The following is a 27,177-nucleotide window of genomic DNA, read 5'->3' as shown; positions in this document are numbered from 1 at the left end:
ACCGTATATTACAGTGGTAATACACTCTCACACACAACACACCGTATATTACAGTGATAATACACTCTCACACACAACACACCGTATATTACAGTGATAATACACACTCACACACAACACACCGTATATTACAGTGATAATACACACTCACACACAACACACCGTATATTACAGTGGTAATACACTCTCACACACAACACACCGTATATTACAGTGATAATACACACTCACACACAACACACCGTATATTACAGTGATAATACACACTCACACACAACACACCGTATATTACAGTGATAATACACTCTCACACACAACACACCGTATATTACAGTGGTAATACACTCTCACGCACAACACACCGTATATTACAGTGATAATACACACTCACACACAACACACCGTATATTACAGTGATAATACACTCACACACAACACACCGTATATTACAGTGGTAATACACTCTCACACACAACACACCGTATATTAGAGTGATAATACACACTCACACACAACACACCGTATATTACAGTGATAATACACTCACACACAACACACCGTATATTACAGTGATAATACACACTCACACACAACACACCGTATATTACAGTGATAATACACACTCACACACAACACACCGTATATTACAGTGATAATACACTCACACACAACACACCGTATATTACAGTGGTAATACACTCTCACACACAACACTATACATTACAGTGGTATTGTTTTATTTGTTAAAGAACATCTCTAACAAGGTTACATATTACCAAACATCAAACACTGGAAATTATAAAGATTGTACAATAAAACAGGCTATTGGGCCGTGCGGACGGGCTGCGCAGTAGCTCCCACTTCACCTGGTTTCTGCGCAGCTTTCACTGATCAAACATGGCGGATTACAACGGCAGGAGGATCAACACAGTTTGCATTGAGCTGTTAAGGGGTTCTCTGAGCCCTGCTACGATGAACGTACTTCTTCCTGCAATTATTAGGGATCTATACGGCATCCCTAACGAGGAACTGTATGGTGTGGCCCTTAACGGGTTGAAAAGAGTATTTGTGAAGTTTACGAGGGCCAGTTTCTACAGCAGTGTGGTGGAGGAGTACCAGGAACGCCGAATGTGCCTCAACTCGACGATGGATGTGTGCATGCATGACGTATCTACTTACTACACGTGGGTACGAGTGAGAAATGCACCTTTTGAGGCGACCAAGTTTGGTATAGAGGACGTTTTCCGCAACTACGGAGTCATTCATGAGGCTAGAGGAGGGGTATGGCGGGATGGACCATATGAGGGCCTCCCGGAAGGTTCATACACCATCAAGATGACATTAAAGAAGCCTATACCTTCGTATGTTATGTTGACAGGCAACAGAACTCAGGTATATGTGTCTTATGCGGGACAAAGGAGGACGTGTCGTCTTTGCAACTCTTATGAACATATAGCGGCGCAATGTGCACGTAGAGTTGCCCCAGGGGTGCCAGCCCCGGTGGAGGAGGTCCAGCAGACGAGTGTGGTGGCGACGGCGAAAACTGGGACTCCTCTATGGAGTGAGGAGGTGGAAAAGGAGGGAGAACAGTTGGGGACGTGTGTCACACTCCCGGTGGAGGATGGAGATCCTCCTCCAAAGCCTGTGGTGGTGGAGGAAGTGGCGGAGTCGACACAGGAGGTGTCCTTAGAGTCTGTGCTCCAGGAATTCTTGGAGGAGGCTTTGGTAGGAGAGGACATGGATGGACGGCCCAGTGATAGGCAGCGATTGCAAGGGCTGAGTGAGAAGAAGGGAGTAACAGGGAATAGTGGACAGGATACAGTTGTGGTGGCAGAGGTACACAGGAAGGATGTACCTGAGGAAGAGATGGCTTTGGGAGGCAGCTCTAGGAAGCGGCCAGCGGGGTTGACTGAATTAGACGACGTTTTAACACCTGGGCAAAGACCAGGTAAGAAGGCATGGGCAGAGGCGGTACGAAAATCCCCTACAGGGGGGGAGTACAGGGAAAATCGGGGGGGAGGGACAGGGGGGGTAGTGGGTCTTATTAAAAAGAGTAGTAAGGAAAGTGTGAGCAGCTTGAAGGGAAGTGTGAGCAAGCCACAGCGGCACAGAGGTAAGCCGCCTTTCCTTGACCATTCAGGTGTGTAACAATAAATGCTAATGGCCTAAAGACTGAAGTAAAAAGGGTATGGTTGGAGTGGTTCCTCAAAAGGTATGACGTGGATGTTTGTTTCCTACAGGAGCATAACCATAAGTCAGGTAGTGAGTTGCGATTGAGAGGATATAAGTTGTTTGTAAGCATGGCAATGCTTTTAAAGGGAGGAGTGGCTGTTTTAGTAAAGGAGACCAGTCCATTGCGAGTCATGGGGTGGGAGCAGGGGGGAGGGTTGTTCTGGTGGATGGGTAGTGGGGGGAGAGCAGGGTATGTTTTGTGGGAGTTTATATGCCCGCGATTGGTAACGTTATAACGTGAGGATAAAAACAGACTTTGTTTGGGACGTTTTGTTATACTATCTCAGGGGTTTACCTACTATCGCGATAATTGGAGGTGATTGAAATTGTGTGATTAGGCAAGGAGACGTAATACCTAGGGGGGCGGGGTGTGTGTTGGGTGTCTTACAGGATGCTTTTCGAGATGTCCGGGTCGTAGATGTGGTCGGAAGGGGGGGGGGGTATCAGGTGTAGCACACCTATGTACAGGGGAGTTATGAGGCAAGGTTGGATAGGATTTATGTTAGGCTGGGGATAGGAGTGGAGAGGGTTAGAACAGTAGACGTGGGTTTGTCTGACCACAGAGCAGTGATGGCTGACCTTCGGGTGGATGGTATTCCGAGAATATATCAGAGTTATTGGAAATTAAATGTGAGGCTTTTACAGGAGGAAGATCAAGGTTGGTCCTTTCAGGCATGGTGGAAAGGGTTTTGGGAGGCTAGGGATGAGGGGTGGATTTGCTAGATTGGTGGGAGTTGCAGGCAAAGGTGCAGATTGCAGGATTTTTTAAGAAGAGGGGCAGGGAACGGGCACGCTGGAGGTTTGGATTGCAGAATTATTTGGAGGGCCAGTTGAATGATTGTTATTGGGGGGGGGGAAGGTAGGAGTTATGGGGGAACTTAGAAGTCGTTTAATGGAGATGCATAATGAGTCAAGAAATCGTAATGACACGGGGCCGGGATTGACTTAGAGTCTCAGTCGCGTTAGCCACTAGTAGCCACAATAAGATTCATCCAACTAGATGCATACCACAAATGCAAGTTTTTACAGACGAATCTCCAGCTAGCGTGGCCGTGACGAACTCTAGCTCAAGTCTCACTGCCGTCAACATGACTCAAGGTAATGACAGATTGCAATCGTGGAGCGGGTTCAATCCCGGCCGGGGGTATGGTTTGGTATGCATAATGAACGTTTTGATGCACTCAGGGTCAGGGCAGGCTTGGAGGACGTACTAAAAGGTGATAAGCCAACAGGGTATGTACTCCGAAAATTCAAGGACAGACAGTTGAGGAATACCGTGGCACATATTGTCGTGGAGTGGGGGGAGGGTTATGTGCAGGGACAGGGTCTCTCTGACACAGATTGTATCAGTAGGTATACTGATTATTGGTTTATGGAGAAATGGAAGAGAAGGGGAGGGGTGGTTGGGTTAGAAACATATAGAGCTATAGGGGTTCATCAGGGTTTGGGGCAGGGGGATCGGGACATGTTGGAGAGAGGCATTACGGAGGCAGAGGTGGGGGAGGTGGTGAATGGGTTGAGTCAGGGGAAGGCACCGGGAATAGATGGGTTATCTAATGATTTTTACAGAGCACATTGGGAGGATCTGAGGGAGTGCCTAGTGGCGGTCCTGAATTATATGTTGAAACGTGGTAGGATGGCGCAAACACAGAGAACTGGGGTTGTTGTTTTGGTGCCAAAGAAGGGGGGAGAGGAGAAGGGTTTGGGAGATTATCGTCCGTTGTCGTTAATGTGTACAGATTACAAAATTTTTGCGAAGGTATTGGGTAACAGGTTAAAGAAGGTAATTGGGAATAGCATACATGAGGGTCAGTATGGGATACCGGGACGGACGATGAAGAATGGGCACAGTGGGATAAGGGATTTTATAGAGAACTGCCAGAGAGGGGGAGTCCTTGGCTTGGATTGGGCTCAGGCCTATGACTGCGTGAAGAGGGACATTTTGTGGGGCTGTTTGGAGAAATTGGGTTTTGGAGGGGGGGGGGGTAGTGAGGTGGGTGTGCACTCTATATGAGGGGGCTGTTATGAGGGTGCAGGTTAATGGAAAGCTGGGGGGGAACGATGATGATGGAACAGGGGTTAAGGCAGGGTTGCCCGCTGTCGCAGTTGCTCTTTGCATGTGTGCAACATCCTTTCTTTGAGGCTGTGGAGGAGGAATTGCGGGGGGTAGGGGGGGAAGCATGAGGGGAATAGTAGGTTATGTGGATGATACAACTGTTTTAGTTACGAGTGGGGAGGCTTTAAGAAGGGTGGGAGAGGTGATAAGGAGTTTTGGGAATGTTTCAGGAATGGTAGTTAATTTAGCAAAGTCTTGGTTATTGTAGGTAGGAACATGGGTTGGGGGAGATTGGGGGAGGAGATGGGATGGACGGTTTGTGACAGAATTAGGGTGTGTGGGATATGGTATATGAAGCAGTTGCAGGAATGTAGGAGGATTAACTCAGAAACAGTCACGAGTAGGGTTATAGGCAAGTTAAAAGGTTTGAGGGTTAGTGAAGTGGCGTTACAGCAGAGGGCGTTGGTATTTAACTCGCTGGTGTATAGTAAGGTCTGGGGTGTGGCGGAGGTGTTCCCTTTGAGGGTGCAGGATATACAGGAAATACAGAGGAGGGTGTTGAGGTTTGTGTGGGGGTTTGGGAGGGCCTGGTTGTCCAAGGAGGTGGTCATGACGGAGGTGAAACGGGGGGGAATAGGTTTGTTGGCCTTAGGGCCTAGGGTAATGGCATTATATATTAAGCAGAGGTATCTAAGGGTGGGGGGAGAGGGGTGTTAGGGTGGATAGGGTGATGAGGGATGCTAGAAACTGGTGGTGTGGCAGGGATTTGAGAAAGTGTGAAGATGTAATAAGATTCTTGTTGACAGTGAGGCAGGTTGAAAGTTTGAAGGTAAACACAGTGGTGGGTGTGGTGTGGGGAAGGGGCGTATTGCAGGGGGTCGCAGTATACCCCATGTATAACTGGAGGGTCATATGGGGGGAGTTCAGGAAGCTTAGGATACCAGCAAGAGTCAGGGAGATGGTATACCGTTTTCTCATGGGTGTGGTTGCATCTAAGCAAGTGTTGCATAAAATGGGGTTGGTGAGAGAGGCAACATGTTTATTCTGTGGGGAGGAGGAAACTGCCTATCATGTGGTATATTTTTGTTCATCTTTGGGCGTGGTGAGAGTCTGGATGGCGGGGGTTATTAGGTTGTTGGGGGGGGGAGTTGGTCTTTTCTTAGATCTTTGTCGATGGATGTTAGTGGGGTAGCAAGTGAAGTGGGGAGGGATTTGATGTATGTTATGGCAGATTATTTGCATGTTTCTTGGGAAATGAGGCAGATTAAAGGGCAGTTAAGGATAAAAGCGTTAGCAGCAAGGTTCTTTAGGACAAGGTGTAGGAATAGATTAATATATGTGGGGAGATGGGAATCAAGTTTTTCGGAAGGTTATCGTAACCTCACTGTAGCACAACTCCTCAGGAAACAGGGGGGGGCAAAGGACGGGTCTCCTTTAATGTGAGGGGGAGTGTAAGGTTGTGCTAGTAGTGTTGAAGGTGATGAGAGAGTGAGCTAGTGAGAGCATACGTTCGTGAACTGGTTATGTTCCTGGAGGGTTATTTTATATTTGCGTTCAGTACCATGGTCTCATTCAGTAACACCTAGAACGTCATACATTTACATATTTTGGTTTGGGTATATTTATTACACTCACTGTCAAGGATAGGTGGCTTACGCAGCTGTTATGGTGTTTTATGTCATGCAGTAGTGAACATGTACAAACATGATACTGCCACTGAATTCTAGTAATTCTTTATTAATATGAGATGTGTTAAAAAATTAAAATAAAACAAGGAAACACTGTAGGTCAAGTGTACGTTAGTAAGGGATGATGCTTGTATTTTTGTAGTTTTAAACATGCAGCTGCAAGTACTTTCCTTTAAAGCTGTTCTCCTATATAGAAGAAGGATTGTAATACTTTACACACATTCATGTAGTGAATATTAGGATCTTATGTCCAGTCATTATCTTAAGCTAGGATTTAGTTAGTTGTAGGGGAGTGCCTGTATAGTCTTCATTGAGGGGGTTTCTTGCCCCGTCCTTGTGTGGGCAGAACCAAGTTGACATGTTTCAATGTGATAATTCTAGTCTTGGATTATATTAAATATTTCCATAAGCTAGTTTTAAAGCTGAGGTAGCATGTAATATATTCTCTTATATTTTACGTGTAAACTCCATGTTATACAATGTTGTTATGACAGTTTGAAGTTCATGGTTGATGCATTATTATTATTGATATTAAATATTGTGGGTGTATATTCTTCCGCTTATACAGGTGTGTGTATAGCAATGTAATGTCCATATCAGTTGCCGTATGTACTGTTATATTTTTGTGTTTTGTTTTGTTAAGTAAGTAAGTAAGTAAGTTTATTCAGGTATACACAAATACAGTTATAGAATTATCATACATAGCAGCATATGTGTAGAGAACCTAGGATAACCCAAAAAAGTCAGACAGAGTGACTTATTTCCATTGGGGTCACTTGTTCATGCATCACCAACTTCTGGTAAATTCCCATTACGGTTTAATGAGGTAGGGGTATAACCCTAATTGTTAGGTTACTTAAGGTATTTCTTAGAACGGTGCATGTAAATATTTTTGTCTGCACTGGCATTATTAATTATTGTAAAAGGAGGAGTTTTGTAGGACATGTTGTTGGATGTGTAACTGGTGGTAATATGACTATCAGCTATGGTGTTATTTTAAGTACTGGAATTGTGTGATAGAGGTTATTGTTAATATCCAGTATAGTTCTTCTTGTATTAAACTCTTATGCATTCTTGTATTTGTTGTAAGTTTTAAATAATAATAAAAAATGACAACCGCTCTACTTAACCATTCGCTCCCTGCTCCCCAAATGAATCTAAAAACACTTTTTCGTAACCTTTTTAACTCACAACGAAGTATCGGAAATATTACTGTAACATGCCATAGTTTACTATATAATAGCACATTCGTTGTTATCACCCTTTGTTGCAAACTTAAATTAGCAGCTCTTAACCCACTAAGACGCTTCAGAACGCTATCAACGATACACACGGAATTTATTTGTTGTGCTAACTTGATATCATTTACATAAACGATCCCACATATCTTTATTTGGTCCACCCTTTCCCACCTTTCAGCAACCATTCCTTCCTCACGTGACCCTTTTCCAAGATTCATATACTTTGTTTTTCCCATGTTAATCTTCATGCCAGAAGCCTTTTCAAAAGCTTTCACTAACTTTTCTACCCGAATCAAATCCATGTTTTCTCTCACCAAAATCGTCGTATCGTCGACATATCCAACAATGCCCGCTCCCCCATCCCTTACATTACTCATCCCCTTTACTTCCAATAAAACCCTTATCCCTCTATAAAAGGGATCTTGAAAACAAGAAAAAAGAAATTGTGAAAGGGGACAACCTTGACACAAACCCCTTCCCATCTGAATTCGATCTCCCAACCTCCCATTCACCTGCACACGCAAGGTTGCCTCCTGATACATTAATTTGGCCCATGATATAATTTCCGCCCCAAACCCCTGCCATCTCATGATCTTCCATAACGTCTCCCGTTCCACACTATCATATGCCGCCTCCCAATCTATAGCCAATACTCCCCCCTCCCAATCTTACTCTTTCAATAAAACTTCAAATCATACCGTGACCTTCATACATAGACCTGCCCGGCACCCCATATTGTCCCTTGTCAATCACTTTGCCCCTGACTCTTTTTATTCTGTTAGCCAAGATCCTTCCAAAAATTTTATAGTCACCACATAATAACGAGATTGCACGATAATCTTTAACCGTTAATGGCTCGCCTTTAGGAACGCTGCCTGACCACGGTAGTGTGCGGTAGTGCTCTGCACCCCTCTGCTGTGTGTAGGCGAGCGCCCTTGTCAGTTACCTGGCTGCAGTGGTGTGAAGTGGTGCTGTCACACCTCGGCTAACAACTTAGGTGCACTGTGATCGTCAAGATGGCGGTTAGTCTGAGACGAAGGATAAATACTGTAGGCATCGAGCTACTTAAAGGAACGATAACGACCAGTTCTGCGCAAGTCTTATTGCCAAAGATCATACGGGAGACTTATGGAGTACAAGATAGTGACTTGTATGGTGTAGCATTGAACGGAGGACAACGAATTTTCGTCAAACTGCTATCAGCAACGGTTTATGAATCGTTAATCACCAGGTTTCAGGACGTGAGTCTTAACGTCACACCAGCTGTCACTGTAAGAATGATAGATGTTTCACGGTATTATACGTGGATCAAGTTACGCAACGTTCCCTTTGAGGCGGACGAGGCAGATATAAGGAAAGTTTTTGAGAAGTATGGGACGGTGCATTATGCTCAACATGGTACGTGGGCGGCAGGAGCCTATGCTGGTTTTCCAGAGGGTTCTTTCAACCTCAAAATGACTTTGAGGCACCAAATACCATCCTATGTGTACCTACAAGATTTCAGGACGCAGGTAATGGTAATGTACCCAGGACAACGACGTACATGCCGCCTATGTGGTGAGTATGATCACATAGCGGCGACCTGTGACAAGCGAAGACATGTGCCTGGACCTGTGGTGGACGTCGCAGCCCCTGCTTCAAAGGTGGCAGGTGAGGAACAAACATCGGATGGAGGGCGTGGTGTTTTGTGGAGCGAGATAGTGGATCGGGCACACAGGACTGGTGGTGAGTTGGAGTCCCGCCCCCAACTGCCTGATCAGGTGTCGTCTCCTGTGGATAAGGAGGAGCAGCAAGTACAAGAGAAGATTCTTGAGATTGAGGAGGAATTGGTGGAGGTGTTGAAGACGTTGTCACCACCAGAGAGGGACGTTACATCTGAGCGTGGTGTCATTGGAGAATCGTCGCTTCCAGAAAGTCTGAGACATGATAATTTGGGACGTGATGGTGGTTTGGAGTCGTCCATTGACTCATTAAACCATTCTCAGGTGGAGGTGGAGGTTCATCGAGAGGTAACATCTGACCAAGATATGTGTAACATGACTGTCACGAGAAAGAGGGCGGCTACATCAGATTCTGATGACGTCCTTACGCCTGCACAAAGGCCTGGGAAACAGACTGAGGTGAAGTGTGCAGGTAGTGGTGTAGGTGGTGGTAGCCATGATAGGAGGCACCGGAAGAAGGGGGGAGGGAAAGAGAGCACTCTGAAGGTGTCAAACGTAAATTCAAGCTCTGGAGTTGTAAAGAGTGATGAGAGGAAGCAGGGGTGGAAACTTTAATAGGCCTTAGGTGTATGTCTGTAAATGTTAATGGGTTATGTAGCGGTATGAAGAGAGATTGGTTTCGTAATTTTCTGAATAAATCTAGAGTGGATGTTGTGTTCCTGCAGGAGCACAATTTCAAAGAGGGTAGGGTGTTGGAGGTGGCAGGATTTCGAGTAGTTACCCTGCCATCTCCCCGTCTAAAAGGTGGTGTGGGAATTTTAATAAGGGAGACGAGCCCGTTTGTTTTGCAGAGAAGCGAGGGAGGAGGGGGAGGGAGGGTGTTGCGTGTGGATGGGTGGTGGATGGGTAAGCGTGTGTCTTTTGTGAGTGTGTATGCGCCGGCAGAAAATAACATAAAGGTAAAGAATGATTTTGTGTGTGAGGATCTTGTGTTTTTCTTAAGTGCACTGCCAGAGGTGGCGATAGTTGGTGGGGACTGGAATAGTGTAATCAGGGTGGCTGATGTGGACCCAAGAGGGGCTGGATATATGTCTGTGGCTCTTAGGGATTTATTAAGGGATGTTAGGTTACGTGATGCCTTTGGGGGAGCGGTGTGGGAGACTGAATATACGTTTGTTAGGAGTGGTTATGCTGCGAGACTAGATAGAGTGTACCTTTCTCAGGGAGTGGACGTGAAATCTTTCAGTACTGTTGAGGCTACAATGTCAGATCATAGGGCAGTGGTGGTGGAGGTTGGGTGGGGGACGCTCGCGGACATATATAGAAGTTATTGGAAATTAAATATAAGTGTGTTAGGTGATGAGGAGGGGTTGGAGGGGTTTTCAGTCCTATGGAGGGAGCTTAGTGTGGAAGAACAGGGAGTGGATGACATTGTGACATGGTGGGATAGTGTCGCAAAGGAAAGGATTAGAAAGTTTTATGTGAGAGAAGGAAAACGTATTAATAATTTAAAATATGGACTGGCTAACTATTTAGAGGATAGGTTAAGAGGTTGCTATGGGAGGGGGGTGGGTGGGAATAATTTTCCTATGGATGAAATAGCTGAAATAAAGGGGAGGTTGAGGGTGTTGCAAAATGAAAGGTTTCAAGCTGTAAGGATGCAGGCAGGGGTGGAGGAAGTGCTTTGGGGCGACAAGCCGTCAGCGTGTGTTTTGCGGCAACAAAAGCAAAGGCAGGCGCTGACGGCTATACCATGTTTAGAGGTAACGGAGATGGTTGGGAATTATAGAGTAGGGCAGGAGATACGAACCACGAAGGGGATGTGTGCGTATGCAGAGGCTTGGTACGAGAAGTACTGGAACAGTGGGGGGGTGGGTGACGGGGCATTGGACAAGGTGTGTACGTATGTGACGTGTAATTTAGGAAATAGTGATCGAAAGGCTTTAGGTGGGACGATTACGGCAGAGGAAATAGAGAATGCGTTAAGGGGAATGAGGAAGGGGAAAGCTCCCGGTATTGATGGTCTCCCGGTAGAATTTTATTTACAACATTGGGCGTTGATAAAGGAATTTATAGTTAGGTTATTTAATAGTATGAAGGAGAAGGGTAAGTTGGGGGAGAAGCAGGAAACTGCAGTTGTAGTGTTGGTCCCGAAGGTCAAGGGGCAGCCCACCCTTCGGGAGTACCGAGCCATATCACTGATGTGTGCAGACTATAAGGTGTTTGCAAAAATTTTAGGTAATAGGTTCAAATGTGTAGTGGAGAGGGTGGTGTCAAAATCTCAGTTCGGGTTGCCGGGAAGGTCGATGATTGAAGGACATGGGATACTGAGAAGTTTTGTGGAAGCTAAGGGTGGGGGTGGAGGGGCGGCTTTGTTGGCTCTAGACTGGCAGGGAGCATATGATAGAGTGGAAAGGGGAGCTTTGCAGGTTATACTTAGGAGACAGGGTTTTGGGGAGGAAATAGTCGAGTGGGTAAATACGTTGTACAAGGGGGCGAAAATGAGGATACAGATTAATGGGTGTATGGGGAGGGAAATTGCAATGGGAAGAGGCCTTAGACAGGGATGCCCCATGTCCCAAATATTGTTTGCGTGTTTCCAGGACCCCTTTTATAGAATGGTTGACCGTAGCTTATGTACGCCATGTGAGGGAAGTGTGGGGGGTGGGAGGGCCTGGCCGGGGTTAATTGGATATGTTGACGACACCACTGTTCTCATTCGTGCAGGGATGTCAATGGGAGTGTTGGACGAGGTGGTGCAATTATTTGGAAGTGCCACGGGTATGCAGGTAAATAGTGCGAAGTCAAGGTGCATGGGGTTGGGTTCTTGGGTGGGGGGTGTGGGGGGGAGATGTAATGTTGTTAAAGAATGGGCGGTGTCTTTAAAGATTTGTGGTATTATTTATAGGGATGACATGGTTGCGGCGCGGGAGGAAAATTCAGATAGGTTATTGGAAAGGATCGTGGGGCGTCTAGGTGTTCTGAGACCCCAGCACCTAACTCTGATACAGCGAGTGATAGTCGTGAACATTTTATTGTATAGTAAGGTTTGGTATGTTGCAGCTGTGTTCCCAATTACAGGGACAGCGATTGCGGGGATACTAAGACGGGTGTACAAATTTTTATGGGGTTCACGTTGTGATTGGTTAAGGAGGGAGGTTGTAATGTTACCTGTAAGTCAGGGTGGGTTGGGGTTGTTGGATTTGAGACGGAGGGCTAAATGTGTGTTTATTAAATGGGAAGTGTTGCGTGAGGGTGTGAACGCGGGGCGTTTGGGAAGGATACACGACAGGCTGGGTATGTGGTATCGAGGAATGGAGTTGAGGGAATGTGAAATAGTTTTGAGGGCTGTGATGTTGGTTAGGGAACTGAGAAAGGTTCGTATAAGGGTTTTGTGTAGGTTACTTGTAGGTAGGTGCGTTGTCCCAGTTGAGGGTTTGTTCCCCATGTATGCGTGGAAGAGTATTTGGTTTAGATTTAGTAAATTGAAGTTAAAACCTCGGGCGCGTGAGGTGATGTTTCGTTTTCTGCATGGGATCCTTCCGTCTGGTGAGATATTACGAAACAGACAGGTTGTAGAGGGTGGGGGGTGTGGTATCTGTGGAGGGGATGAGACTGCGTTCCATGTAGTTTACTTTTGTGAAGGGCTAGAGGAGGTCAGGTGCTGGTTAAGTAGGTTGGTACAGAGGGTGGGGGGCCGTGGGGTGTCGGTTTTGCGTGCTCTAAGTCTAGATATGGGTGGGTTAGATGAGGGTGTCATAAGAGCTTTAGATTATATCATGGTAGATTATATATATATGTCGTGGGTGATGAGGGGGAGAGGGGATAGTGAGGAGAGAAGAAAGGTTCTTGCGGTAACGTTCTATAGTACGAGGTGTCGTAACAGAGATTTGTATGGGAGGAGGTGGGATCAGGCTTTCTCAGAGGGGTATAGAATGCTAACGTTAGGGATTCTCATAAATCTGTGATTGGAAATGAGTGAGTGAAGGGGTTTTCATAGGTTGGAGGGAGTCAGGGGGCAACAGCGGGCTCGCCTCCCTGGGGGGGGGGGGGTCGTGAGAGTGTTGTGAATGTGGGTTTGGAATGGTTTCCTGGTTTTCATTGGGACTTTATGGCATCCAAGTGTGGATGTAGAGATCAAGGTCTCGTTATGGTAGATATAACACTTTTCAGAATGTAGGTATAATATAGTAGATTTTTTATGTATAATTATGATGTGTATCTGTCTTGTAATAACATGATTCTTGAGAAATAAGTTCTTTGCGACATGAAGTGTGTTTTAGTTTGTATTTATGTTACGTGCTGGGTTTTTGCACGATGAGATATACTTATATACTGTTTGGCATTGTGCATACAGTGCATCTGATTAATGTGATTTTGTTGCAAATTTTTGTGTGTATGTGTGTGTGTGTGTGTGTGTGGATGTGGGTGTGGGTGTGTGGGTGTGTATGTGTATATATATAAATATCCCTTTATATTGTATTGAGCCTTTGTCATGGGTCAGACGTTATGTAATAATTTATATATGCATGATTGATTCTTTTTAAAGTTTATAATTATGGTCTGTACCCTGATACCGGTTTGGTGTTCATGCAAGTTCTTGATGTTAAGTTTTAGTCTGTATGGTATACAGACATATCTAGACAGTTTAGTGACGTAGTCCATTTGTGTCTAAAATTTGTATATGGGTGTATTGTAACAGTATAGAGCTTCAGTTATTGTGTTCTAAGCTGTATTCTTTGTCTGTTTATTTGTATGTTGGGATATGTTCAGCTGTATTGTTAGGGTTAAGTATGTAGATGTTCTAGTAAGATTATGATGTTGGGTTTTGGTTTTTAGATTAATGTGAAGGATAGGATTTACTTGATATAACTTCTTTGTATATTTTATGTTCAAGTGTATTGAACCTTTGTCAGATGTCATTTATATGTACAATTTATATATATGCAAGGTTTTGTATGTCAATTCATGAACCTGTGACATGTAATTTTGTTTTTAGTTATGTTCTTGATGTAAGTTGTTGTTGTAACATCTTGCGAGCCTGTAGGTACAATCCGTTTGTCAGTTAATTTGATTAGGTTCCATACTGTTTCTTTATTTTTATGTTAAACTGTATTGGTTTTAAATAAAATATAAAAAAAAAAATCACTCTCCCCTCCTCCCCTTCACTATGCCGTACTACAAACGGGCTATTTTCCTTTACCAGAATGGCGACGCCTCCTTTTAACCTCGTCGCATATTCCATATACACATCGTAACCTTCCATTTCTAACTCATATCTAATTCTGTAATTGTGTTCTTGGATAAATACCACATCCACATCTAGACGCACCAAAAATTCATTAAACCACTTTCGCTTCCGCTCAGATCTCAAACCGTCAATATTTATTGTCAAAACCTTAAAGTCAATTAATGGGGTTTTCCTTTAGTTCTAGGTATAGACTTTTCACTTATACATTTTACACCACCTCTATCCCTCCCCCCTTTTTTGGGAACCACCTTGATAAACTCTTGTTTCGTTGATTCACTGTTCCCTGTCCACTGTACATCCACCCAAGACTTTTTTCCTGGCCTTTGGGCAGGAGTAAGCACGTCGTCTGAGTCTGATGGGGTCGCCGTTCGCTTTCGCGTCCTACCCTCCACCTGCATTGGGATTTCTTTAGTACTATCATGATGCACCTCCACTTCTGCTACATTCACCATCATACCATGCGACACACTAGACTCAATGCTTTCATCCGTCGCCTCACCATGATGCTCAACCGATCCCAAAATTGCACCTGGATCCTCCACACGGTTGACGATCGACTCGTCTAACAAAACATCCAGTGCCTTCACTAAAGACGCCGCTACATCCTCTTCCAGTGACGGTGATTCTTCTCGCTGTTTTGCATCCTCCAAAGCATTCTCCTGTGCTTTTTCTACCTCTTCACTCCAAGATGACCGTTGTCGAGACGGATGAGCATAAGACTGTTCTCGTCCCTCAACTTCCTCGACCTCTTCCTATTGTTGCTGTTGTGATATTTGGAGATTCCCACGACGCTTACCACACTGTGCCGCTATGTGGTCATACGACCCACACAGCCGACACGTACGACGTTGCCCCGCATATGTTACATATACTTGAGTTCGAAATGCGTGCAACATAATATAGGACGGTATGGGATGGCGTAAGGTCATTTTGACTGAATATGTTCCCTCCAAACTTCCAGCATAAGGTCCAGCGGCCCACCGACCTGCAGAGGCCATATGAACCGTACCATAATTACGTAGTTCATCTTTAATAACAAAATCAGTCGCCTCAAAAGGCACATTCTTGATTTTTACCCATGTCGTGTCGTGATACATCATGAAGACGTACTGATACAGCTGAATTGACGGCTATAATGGTCTCTTGATACTTATCCACCACTGCTTCGTAGACATTTGCTGACGTCATTTTAACGAAGATCCGTGTCGTCCCATTAAGTGCTACACCACATATCTCTTCATTTGCGATACCGTAGGTGTCACGGATAATCGCCGGTAGTAACAAATCCATCGTGGCTCCCGTGACAGCCCCACGGGTCAACTCAACGCAGTGTTGATGCGCCTGTTGTTATGCAGCGCCATGTTGGAAAATGAGCAGCGCACGTCCTCACTACTCAATGGTTGTTGACGAACTGAGGTAGCTTGCCTGATAACAGCAGAGGGGTGCAGAGCACAACTGCACTCCACCGTGGTCAGGCAGCGAATGTATTTTTTTTATGATAACTTTGTCATCATGAGGTGTTCTCTTGTGTGTTCTTCCACAATCACCAGTGTCATCGGTTCACTTTAGAATCCCACCAACAGTTGACTTTGCTAGGCTCAAATTTTCGACGATCTGTTCGATACTCAAATCAGCATATATTCTGTAAGTTTCAATACTTGCACGCTTCTTATGTGTAACATTCATCATGAACCTCAGCAGCAATCATGAACTGAAGGGTAGAATTTGGCGAAACCACGTTCACTCATAGAGCACTGTGAGGGAAAAGTTCAATAGATAGGAGTAGCAATATAGTAACAATAGTTTCATTGCCGGCTACTAGTTAAGGTAGGGCAAGTCAAGCTCCCATTTTTCCCGCCTTTTTCCCCCTCCCTGAAAGTGATAGTTTGACTGCCGGCTACTTGTTAAGGTAGGGTCAGTCTAGCTCCCACTATCCCTTCCCCTCCCTCTTCCCCCCCCCCCGAAAGGTGACGTGTGGGGCTCTGGTCAAACAGTAAATCACTCAACTCACAGCTCCCAACCCTACTGTAAGTACATGCCTGCCTTGTATTCTAGTGGATTTATTGGTTAAAAGCTTCACTTTTGACCAATAATAAACTTAATCCTTTCAGTCTTGCTCTAGGTTGACTGTTGTAATAATCACCACGTCTTTTGAGTATTGTACACTGCCATGGAGAGTGATTATTTAAGCAGTGGGTAACCTGTCTATCTTTTCAGCTTGGATGACAGTGAGGGTCACCTGTCAATCAACTAGAAGAACAGGAGACGGACTAACGTCCTGGAGACGTTCCATTTTGGATCTAATTACCTGTGAACCTGTATGAAATTGCAGGACGTAACCCCACATCATTGCAGCGGTAAAGAACCTGCTTTCCTGTCATCGGGATACTACTCACGGCGATAATCTGTGAAGAACTAGCCAGTGGTGGTCACCAACACCTGCGACCCCTCCCCCCCATCATCAGCAACGGCTACGATTTCAACAAGTGTCACCAACACCAGACACCCATATACATATTAGCGTTGAATTCAGTTATTTATATTTTTCATTTTTCATTTTCTTTAATGTAGGATTAATATTTCATATTTAAGTGTTTTATATTTTCTATATAATAGTGTTTGTTATTATTTCTTTTTCTATTCACTAATTTTCCTGAGGAGGAGCCAGCCTTGGTAATACTGTCTGAAGTTGTTACAGGGCTGAGTAAGCCTTCACAAGCACGCTAGCAGGCATACATTTACAGAACAGCTGTTGAAGCATTGACGAGAGTCGCAGGGTAACACCACAGCTGTTGAAGCATTGACGAGAGTAGCAGGGTAACACCACAGCTGTTGAAGCATTGACGAGAGTAGCAGGGTAACACCACAACTGAAGGGTTGCCAGAAGTCGGTAACAAACTCTTCTGAAAAGAAGACTAAAACATATGAGAGATATTTTTCTCTACTACTTAAAATACAGTTTTCACAATAGACATGACTTCTTGGAAGACTGTTTGATGAGACTGTAATTCACATGTATACTCCATACCATCTCTCTCTCTCTCTCTCTCTCTCTCTCTCTCTCTCTCTCTCTCTCTCTCTAAACATACTTTCTCTCCAACTGTTAATGCATTGCAAAGTGAGCTGAAGAACATTCCACCTTTCAAAGAAACTCCTACCAAGCACATCATCTCAAAATCATCCTTCCTGACAATAATGGATGTAAGGCAGGAACCATATTAGGTAACGATACTTCCATTACCCTACAGATGAGATTCCCCTGGAAACTACTATCACTGTGCGCACGACACAAATGGAGCCTCATGGGTGAACCTGAAACGATTCGTAATCTTTCTGAATACAAAGTATCACATAAGCCAAACTACAAAGTTTGGGACTAAAGTTACCAAATGATAGCCAAAACTCCTGACCCGTGATAGACACCAATGACCGGAATCAAAGGTTCTAAAATTCTGAGTTGCATCAAACTACACCCAGGGACTCGTCACTACACTGTCTCGAAACCCACAAAATCTATGATCCCGGGACTCTCTCTTACAGCCTTGAGGAATCTCGACAGTATTAACACTATCTTAGTTATTTCCTCTCACAAAAAAAAAAAAAAAAAAATTGGTAATATTTTACGGTTTTAATTACTCCGTCAAAATATGCATCCTACTTGAAAATCACACTACTTGGAAGGATAATTGCAAAAAGCCTGTTTTTCTTCAAGGTTGATCAGGAGAAGAAGCTATTAAACTTAAATAATTCTAAAGGAATTAAGTAATAAACTCTAACTTTACCTCAGGTATTTTAAGTACTTCACACTAACTCGCAGATCTGCTCGCCAAGTACCTCTCAAAATTACAGGGTACCATGTCATTACCACCTAAAATATGTATGTCACATCAACATTTAAAACAAGAACCTTGTTTGTGTTGGCAAAAACATTCCCAACGTACAAACCGTCACACTAATGTGTCAACAAAGTTTGGAGAACGAGCAAAAACCCTTTTTTCATAGAGAAAATCTGGGATAGTATGACTTCTCCTTGTTTCCAGGAAACATTTAGTGACCCGGTAAAAACATCTTGTTTTGATCCAAATATGGTTGGAGTAATTTACATGATTCTGTCAATTAGTTTCACTTATTTCTCCAGACTTCCAATTACAATCACGTTATTTGATATTTTGTATTAAATGATTTCCATCAATTCAAGTTTTTCTAATATTGAAATCATTATTAAATGTTAGAATTAATAAGAAAACATTTTACTTAACATTATGTATGTAAATATTACTACTTAAAAAATGAGCAAGAATGACATTAGTAACATTGTCAATCAGAAATAAACAGCTCAAACAAGACCATAATATTTATTATATTTAATCAGCCAAGATCAAGAAAGATTACAATTATTTATTCTGTTAGTTCCATGACAGTGTTAAATATTTTCTATTTTTACTACAATTTGAGCAAGGAAACTGCACCTAGATGCTACACAAAATTATAATTATTTTTGCAGAAAGTCCAAGAATGAGTAACTTAATGAAAATAAAATTGACTATAATGGTTCACAACAACTTTTATAATTTACATCCATTTTCACATATGACAGTTTATTAAGATTCATGAAAGATACATAAATTTCTAGGTTGCACTGAATCTGAAGTTCACGGAAGGTTACACTTGTAGCTTCGCTGTACCGGGAGTAAAATATTTCCTCCAATCATAAATACTAACTCTGACAGTGACGAAGTGGCTCTGCAACTCATCATATCTTCTGCTCGTCTCTTCAGAGTGATCATCTTCAGATGTGAATCCCCTCAACAGAACAAGGGATCTTTGTCGAATGGAGCCCTGTCCTTCTATACATTTTTTTCAAATTTGTTCTAGCATATCAGTAGGTGATTTCTGTTTACCTAGCTGAAGTTGGCATGAACGAAAAAAAGTGGGGCCTCTTTGGTGCCTTTAACTTAGAAACAAGACTCAGATGATTCATCCTTTCGGACTGTTTCACACCCGATTTTCTAATTCTAAGATTCGCTTGTAATAAGGATCCTAATCCCTTGAATTACCTGTTCTCTTTCAATTCTTATGAGATCTCATCAAGCTTGAAGTGAGGATCAATAATAGCAGCTGCTGTGTCAGTTGATTCAGAAAATAGATTGTCTTAGTAACTGCTGCATAGATAGCTGTACACCAACAAAAACTGGTCCAGTTGTGGAAATTTTGACCATTTTGTCATTGGCTCTTTAAATGAATTAAGAACAGCCGCACTTTTCTTTAGTGCTGCGATGTCAATGATAATCATTGTGAGGCACTGCAGAAAACCTGCTGGACAGGTTCCTCTTAAATCCAACTCATCTTACCACCAACTTGTGGTCTGGCAGAATTGTCGAAAATGTCCTTTGAACTAAGATACAGTTGTGTTGCAGACTCTGACAACATTGCTGTGATAATGACAGACAATACTGACAAGCTGATCTGAGAGGAACCTGCAAAGTAAATGGGGAGAAATCAGAATGGGGGCACGTCACAAGCGGTGTTCCTCAAGGGTCAGTGTTGGACCCATTGTTTCGCAATTTACATAAACGACATAGATAAGGGAATAAGTAGTGACATAAGCAAATTTGCTGATGACACCAAAAGAGGCCGTCCAATTCATTCTACTGAGGACACTAGAGCACTCCAGGATGATTTGAATAGACTGATGCAATGGTCGGAGAAGTGGCAGATGCAGTTTAATACTGACAAATGCAAAGTTCTAAATGTTGAACAGGTAAATAACCATGCCCCACATAAACTAAATAATGTAGATCTTAATACTACTGATTGCAAAAAGGATTTAGGAGTTCTGGTTAGCAGTAATCTAAAACCAAGACAACAGTGCATTAGTGTTCGTAATAAAGCTAACAGAATTCTTGGCTTCATATCTAGAAGTATAAATAATAGATGTCCTCAGATCGTTCTTAAACTCTGTGCATCCTTGGTTAGGCCTCATTTAGACTATGCTGCTCAGTTTTGGTCACCGTATTACAGAATGGATATAAATGCTCTGGAAAACGTACAGAGGAGGATGACAAAGATGATCCCATATATCAGAAATCTCCCCTATGAGGATAGACTGAGGGCCCTGAATCTGCACTCTCTCGATATACACTCTCGATATGATCGAGGTGTATAAATGGAAAACAGGAATAAATAAAGGGAATGCAAATAGCGTGCTGAAATTTTCCAGCCAAGACAGGACTCGCACCAATGGTTTCAAGTTAGAAAAATTCAGATTCAGGAAGGATATAGGAAAGCACTGGTTTGGTAATAGAGTTGTGGATGAGTGGAACAAACTCCCGAGTACAGTTATTCAGGCTAAAACGTTGTGTAGTTTTAAAAATAGGTTAGATAAATACATGAGAGGGTGTGCGTGGGTGAGAGTTGGACTTGACTAGCTTGTGCTGCTGGGTCTGGTACAGTGCTCCATCCTTGAGTGGAGATGATCAGACTGAGTGGGTCATTGGGCTAATCCGGCGGGGGGGGGTGTCATTGGTCTAATCCGGGGGGGACATGGACCTGCTCCGCATGGGTCAGTAGGCCTGTTGCAGTGTTCCTTCTTTCTTATGTTCTATGTTCTTAAAGTAGGTTTACTGCACTGCCTCTCAATGATTACCCTCTTGTTTCTATTAGTGGGTCCCGCCTCTTTCGTCATCAGGATTTTGTGCGAATCACCTTGAGAGTAAGTGTCCATTCTGTTGCTACAGCTTCACATTGTGTCAGACTGTGTAGCAAAACTCTTCGTCAGGCTGAGGGACTGACCACCTCAAAACTACGTCTTCATGACTGAAGAAGCTTAATTTTTAGGCAAAACCTTGCGGAATGAAGATACCTTACTGTTGCGCATGTGTCTTACTTATCAACTTGTCAATATTTAATTATGAATTCCATCATGTTACATTTGTTCCAACAGAAGTTGACTTTCAGATTAAGAAGTGTTTTAGCATTAATGTAGATAAAAGCGAATTATTGGCCTCTGGATTAACGAAGCCAATTTTAATACGAAGTTGTTGAGCGTGAACAAAGCAGCTCATTCGTTCTGGCAAAAGAGAGAGAGAGAGAGAGAGAGAGAGAGAGAGAGAGAGAGAGAGAGAGAGAGATAGATAGATAGATAGATAGATAGATAGATAGATACAGACAGACAGACAGACAGAGAGAGAGAGAGAGAGAGAGAACACTTTCCACGCCCATTTCCTTCTTTGTCAGTTTCATCTTCAGTTTCATTGAGATACTCGTTAAAAAAATTATTGATAAGGTATTATCTACTACAACTTTCTTTACGTTACCTCTAATATCATAACGGTCAACCAACTCTTCATACGTAATCTCTTTGTTGAAGGCAATATATCTGTCTTCGGATATATCACAGGCAATGTTAAACATATTCTTCCCCTTAAAGCCTAGAGAGAACATGGACATAAAATCTCTAGAGGCTGCTGAGGGGAGGAAATATATAATACATTCGAATGAGATTCCAAAGTAGCAGTCTTGTGTTTTGTTATACAGTGGACCCCCGCATAACGATTACCTCCGAATGTGACCAATTATGTAAGTGTATTTATGTAAGTGCGTTTGTATGTGTATGTTTGGGGGTCTGAAATGGACTAATCTACTTCACAATATTTCTTATGGGAACAAATTCGGTCAGTACTGGCACCTGAACATACTTCTGGAGTGAAAAAATATCGTTAACCGGGGGTCTATACGCGATTGTGACAGCAATGTATATTTCGACAGCTCCAAATCGGTGCCCAAAACTTTATTATAAAAACGGGTATTTATGAATGAAATTTTGGTGAATTGCTTCCAATTCTATGCCCAGAAAAAAGGGATTCAACTGTTTTTGTCACTGAATGAAGATCATCAATATTGTAACAACTGTGTGTGTTATTGATGGTTGTCAGGTGTGGCTGTTGAACCAGATCCCGGGTCCCAAGGCTATTCCAGTACTGGGTAATGCTCTCTACTTCAATGTGGATGCCACAGGTAAGATACCTTCTCTCATTCATAAATACCAAAATAAATAATTAAATATGAAGCCTAAGTACACTTAGTCCAGTACCACTCACATGTACAGAAACATTAATTCTTTAGAAAATTTGTTAAGAAAAGCCAGTATGTTTCACTATTTTGCATATTTTCAGTTATGCTTAATACCACGGCTTATAAAAGCAAATATATATTTTTACCTTCCCAACAGAGGAATTTTTGCCGGAATCTTTGGTCTCGTGCCCATTTGTACCAAAATGAAAATCTGTCTCAGACTTACTCGGTTTAATACCATATTTGTCAGATTATTGTACTTGTCATACCTCCAAACTTACTAATATACTACACAATTTGACAGAAATGTTTCTTACCTTGGTATATCTCAGAACTCTTCCAGAGAGTCTTGAAGGTGACCGAGTGCGGTGAAGTGTCCAGGATGTGGATGGTCCATAATCCTTTCTGTTTCCTAAGCAGCGCAAAAACTGCCGAGGTAAGAAGAATAACAGAGAGAAGAAGGTAATGTTACTCTTAACCGAAGTTTGAATGTGTTTCTTTTTATGAAGAACAAATTGTTACTGAAAGAACATGTCTCTAAAAATACCCTTATATACAAATAGAGAAAAATAAGATTTGCCACAAAACTTGTTTCAGAGTTGTGAGTTAACCTACAATAAGTAGCTAAAGGAACTTAAAATAAACAAGATAATCATAGAACTTGTAGAGTTCAGAGGAAGAGACTGAAAGGCGAGGATCGGGAACACAGTGAACGTCCATATATTACAGGAACAGACGGGCCCTATAGGTTTGGGGAAATATTTCTTCAGCCTTCAGGTCATTCTGCTCATGGAGCAGAATGACCTGAATGACAAAGTAGTGTTGGCAGAGGGAGTGAACCCAGTGACGGTCAGTTACATGGCAAAGATCGACAACCGAGACATGACCAATGCAACCATGAATTAACGAAAGCATTTTGGTGAATATGATCACCTTTATAATATCTGGTAGAAAAAATAACGAGTTAAAATATTTGGAGCAAAATGGCTCCAAGAGCTATGGAAAAATACGATAAAAGGCTGAAAACACTTTGGTTGATTAGAGAAAAAGAGACGAGATATGACCACAAATAAGAATTTCGGTTGTTGTTTTATCCAAGAAAGGAATCTCTGTATTGCACAGTTTCAGCTCCCTGCACGACAGTGCAAGAAAAATAAATTGTGCAGCATAAATTTCTAATATAGTTAAATATTAGCAAAGAAGTGAAGGGAATCAGAAGAAGCATTCACATATTATCACGTGGACACCAGTATCCCGGGTTCTTCAATAATAATTGAAAATTAGGACATAACCATTAAAAGAGAATTGTTAGAGCCAAGATGAAGAGTTATTATCTTATCTCAGAGAGAAGAGTTATTATCTTGTTATCTCAGAGAGATCAACATCTTATTTCTTCTCTGAAAAATGGTCAATTGGGAAATAAAATGGCCAAAATTAATTCAAACTTCACTCTTAGTAAAACCGAATAACCTTAATAGTTAATAACCTTAATAGTAATTAAATAAGTTATTTTAAACCTTTGAGAACATAACATACAATTCTTAGGTGTCCGAAAACAGATCCCGTTTAGAAGTTACCGTTTTTTTCCCCTTTTTCTTACAATTTTTCGTTTTTAATTTGCCCATAACTTCAGAAAGCCTCATCCACTCGGCTTCAAATTTAATTGCTGGTGCCAGACACTAAGGCCAGACTCAGAACACTTGACATGTGTAGGTGACCCTTGACCAGCATCCTGGAATGGCTTGGGTGACCTCGTAACTTATTATTATTGTGGCTTAAAACATTCAATAATGTATCTCCTACTTCCACTGAGCAAACATTAATATCCACTAGTACTCACCTATTTGTGGTTGCAGGGGTCGAGTCTTAGCTCCTAGCCCCGCCTCTTCACCGGTTGCTACTGGGTCCTCTCTCTCCCCGCTCCATGAGCTTTATCAAACCTCGTCTTAAAACTATGTATGGTTCCTGCCTCCACTACGTCACTTTCTAGGCTATTCCACTGCCTTACAGCTCTATGACTGAAGAAATACTTCCTAATATCTCTCTGACTCATCTGTGTCTTCAACTTCCAATTGTGACCTCTTGTTTCTGTGTCCCCTCCCTGGAACATCCTGTCTTTGTCCACCTTATCTATTCCGTGCAGTATTTTATATGTCGTTATCATGTCTCCCCTGACCCTCCTGTCCTCCAGTGTCGTCAGGCTGATTTCCCTTAACCTTTCTGCATAGGACATTCCCCTTAGCTCTGGAACTAACCTTGTCGCAAACCTTCGCACTTTCTCTAGTTTCTTGACGTGCTTGATCAAGTGATGGTTCCAAACAGGTGCCTCATACTCCAGTATGGGCCTGACATACACGGTGTACAGTGTCTTTCTTGAACGATTCCTTACTAAGGTATCGGAACGCTGTTCTCAGGTTTGCAAGGCGCAAATATGCTGCAGCAGCTATCTGGTTGATGTGTGCTTCCGGAGACATGCTCGGTGTTATACTCGCCCCAAGATCTTTCTCCTTGAGCGAGGTTTGCAGTCTTTGGCCACCTAGCCTATACTCTGTATGCGGTCTTCTGTGCCCTTTCCCTATCTTCATGACTTTGCATTTGGTGGGGTTAAATTCGAGAAGCCAGTTGCTGAACCAGGTGTCCAGTCTGTCCAGGTCTCTTTGAAGTCCTGCCCGGCCCTCATCTGATTTAATTCTCCTCATTAACTTCACATCGTCTGCGAACAGGGATACTTCTGAGTCTAACCCTTCCATCATGTCGTTCACATATACCAAAAATAGCACTGGTCCTAGGACCGACCCCTGTGGGACCCCGCTCGTCACAGGTGCCCACTCTGATAAATCATTACGTACCATGACTCGTTGCCTCCCTGCCAGGTATTCTCTGATCCATTTCAGTGCCCTTCCTGTTATATGCGCCTGATGCTCTAGCTTCTGCACTAATTTCTTGTGGGGAACTGTGTCAAAGGCCTTCTTGCAGTCCAAGAAGACGCAATCAACCCACCCCTCTCTCTCGTGTCTTACTTCTGTTACTTTATCATAAAACAAAGAAGGTTTGTGACACAGGATTTGCCTTCCATGAATCCATGCTGGTTGGCGTTTATACTCTTGTTCCGTTCCAGGTGCTCCACCACTCTCCTCCTGATAATCTTCTCCATAACTTTGCGTACTATACACGTCAGTGACACAGGTCTATAGTTTAGTGCCTCTTTTCTGTCTCCTTTTTTAAAAATGGGAACTACATTTGCCGTCTTCCATACCTCAGGTAGTTGCCCAGTTTCCAGGGACGTGTTGAAGATTGTGGTACGTGGCACGCACAGCATATCTGCTCCCTCTCTAAGGACCCATGGGGAGATGTCCGGTCCCATTGCCTTTGAGGTATCGATGTTCCTTAGCAATGTCTTCACCTTCTCCTCATCTGTATGTATGTCGTCCAGCACTTATTGGTATATTCCTTGCTGGTGTCCCCATCTGGTCTGTCCCCCCAGAGTGTAGGTATAACCATTCATATATTCGTATAATATTCACTAGTGTAGGTATAATCATTTTATATGTAAAACTGTGGGAAAACTTTATTCCCATTTAACAAAGTTAAACATATTTTAGTAAAAGTCTTCTAAAGTTCTTCAGTATGTAACAAGTGATGCATCTTGCGTCCAGGATAGTACCCATAAAGTTTTGTTGACGTACACACAAATTTATTAATAAATAGATAAATTACCTGTAGTGAGATTTAATTCACACCGGGAGGCTTACATTACATATTTGATGACATGTGATGGACAATGTGGATTCTCCAACAACAACTCACATTTTCATTCGTATCATCCTCATTTTGGTAGTTTCACTTTGTATTTGAACCCTTCCAGATACACATTAAATTCACTAATTATATGGGACACTATATTTGTCGATACTGTTTCTATCAGCTTAGATTAAATGAGATTAATTCTCCACAAATTCCTGGTTTGATCTGTATTACTCCGCCATTTTTATTGCTGTCCTACAGTTTTTCTACCAGTATATCTTTTCAATTAATTTAATAATACTTCCAGATGTGTACATTTTCATTATTGAAATATTAATTTCCGTTAAATTAAAACATTTTTGCTTTATATATTCAACTCTTTACAGAATAAAAGAAAACAATAGAGAATATTAGTTCTCGTGTCACAGACCATCTTTTAAAAGTCACTGAAGATACACACCTACACAGTTTCAGATATTATTATCCCCATTAATTTTTTCCACACAAGTTACAGGAAAATAATAAATAAAAAATTCTACAAGAGTGGTGGGAGGGAGAGAGTAAAGCAATGTATGCTTAAGATTATGATTTTATGCCCCCTCAAGGAAGGTTCCTTGATGTTGGTGAGGGGCTCTTAATTTAGGGAATTGGATCTGTGCTCCAGTTCCCCGAATTAAGCCTGAATGCCTTCCACATCCCCCCCCCCAGGCGCTGTATAATCCTCCGGGTTTAGCGCTTCCCCCTTGATTATAATAATAATAATAATATGATTTTATGCTCTCTCTGGTCCACTAACACTAGAGAAACTGTGTGCAACACTGGGGTAACTGTAGCAAAACACTCCTGAAGACTCATAAATACCGCCAGTCTCTTTCTACAAAAAAAAAAAAAAAAAAAAAAAAAAACAGACCTCTCGGTGCTGTACAAGGCAAGACGGACATGTGATTCAACACACACCTCAGGTGACTATAGGGCTTAACTTCCATGCTCCGTGAGTACCTCATTTAACACTGAATGCATTCCTTGTTTTTGGGGGCTAATAGCGTAGGGAGGTTTGAGACTTCCATCCATCAGAGATCCCTTCTGTCTCAACACACTGCCCACTGTGAGATATATAGGTATGTATATATTAAATCAGATTACTAGGGTGGGGTAGCAGGTCCTAGGCTGAATTTCATAACTGACTTCAGAAGGATCACTAACCTAATCAGTCAAGAACCCACAGACAACC

The 27,177-nt window shown here is 42.6% G+C and overlaps 1 protein-coding gene across 1 annotated transcript; it reads left to right on the top strand.

Annotated features, from left to right (window-relative positions):
• The first annotated feature begins 21,995 nt into the window (after positions 1 to 21,995).
• LOC138852003 (cytochrome P450 4c3-like) lies at positions 21,996 to 25,881 on the top strand. The gene is made up of 3 exons (XM_070081602.1): positions 21,996 to 22,145; positions 22,535 to 22,638; positions 25,464 to 25,881. The coding sequence occupies exons 1-3, from the start codon at positions 22,013 to 22,015 to the stop codon at positions 25,491 to 25,493; spliced, it is 267 nt and encodes an 88-aa protein (XP_069937703.1). The 5' UTR covers positions 21,996 to 22,012; the 3' UTR covers positions 25,494 to 25,881.
• The last annotated feature ends 1,296 nt before the right edge of the window (positions 25,882 to 27,177 follow it).

This window comes from Cherax quadricarinatus, unplaced genomic scaffold (genome assembly GCF_038502225.1).
Source record: "Cherax quadricarinatus isolate ZL_2023a unplaced genomic scaffold, ASM3850222v1 Contig3302, whole genome shotgun sequence".
In the NCBI taxonomy this organism is placed as follows: Eukaryota; Metazoa; Arthropoda; class Malacostraca; order Decapoda; family Parastacidae; genus Cherax; species Cherax quadricarinatus.
This window is presented reverse-complemented; position numbering and strand designations above follow the sequence as displayed.

Coding starts and splice junctions, on each gene's coding strand:
- LOC138852003 (XM_070081602.1), top strand. CDS start 22,013: ATGAAGATCATCAATATTGTAACAACTGTGTGTGTTATTGATGGTTGT. Junction 22,146..22,534: donor CTTCAATGTGGATGCCACAG/GTAAGATACCTT, acceptor GGTATATCTCAG/AACTCTTCCAGAGAGTCTTG. Junction 22,639..25,463: donor GCAGCGCAAAAACTGCCGAG/GTAAGAAGAATA, acceptor TCCATACCTCAG/GTAGTTGCCCAGTTTCCAGG.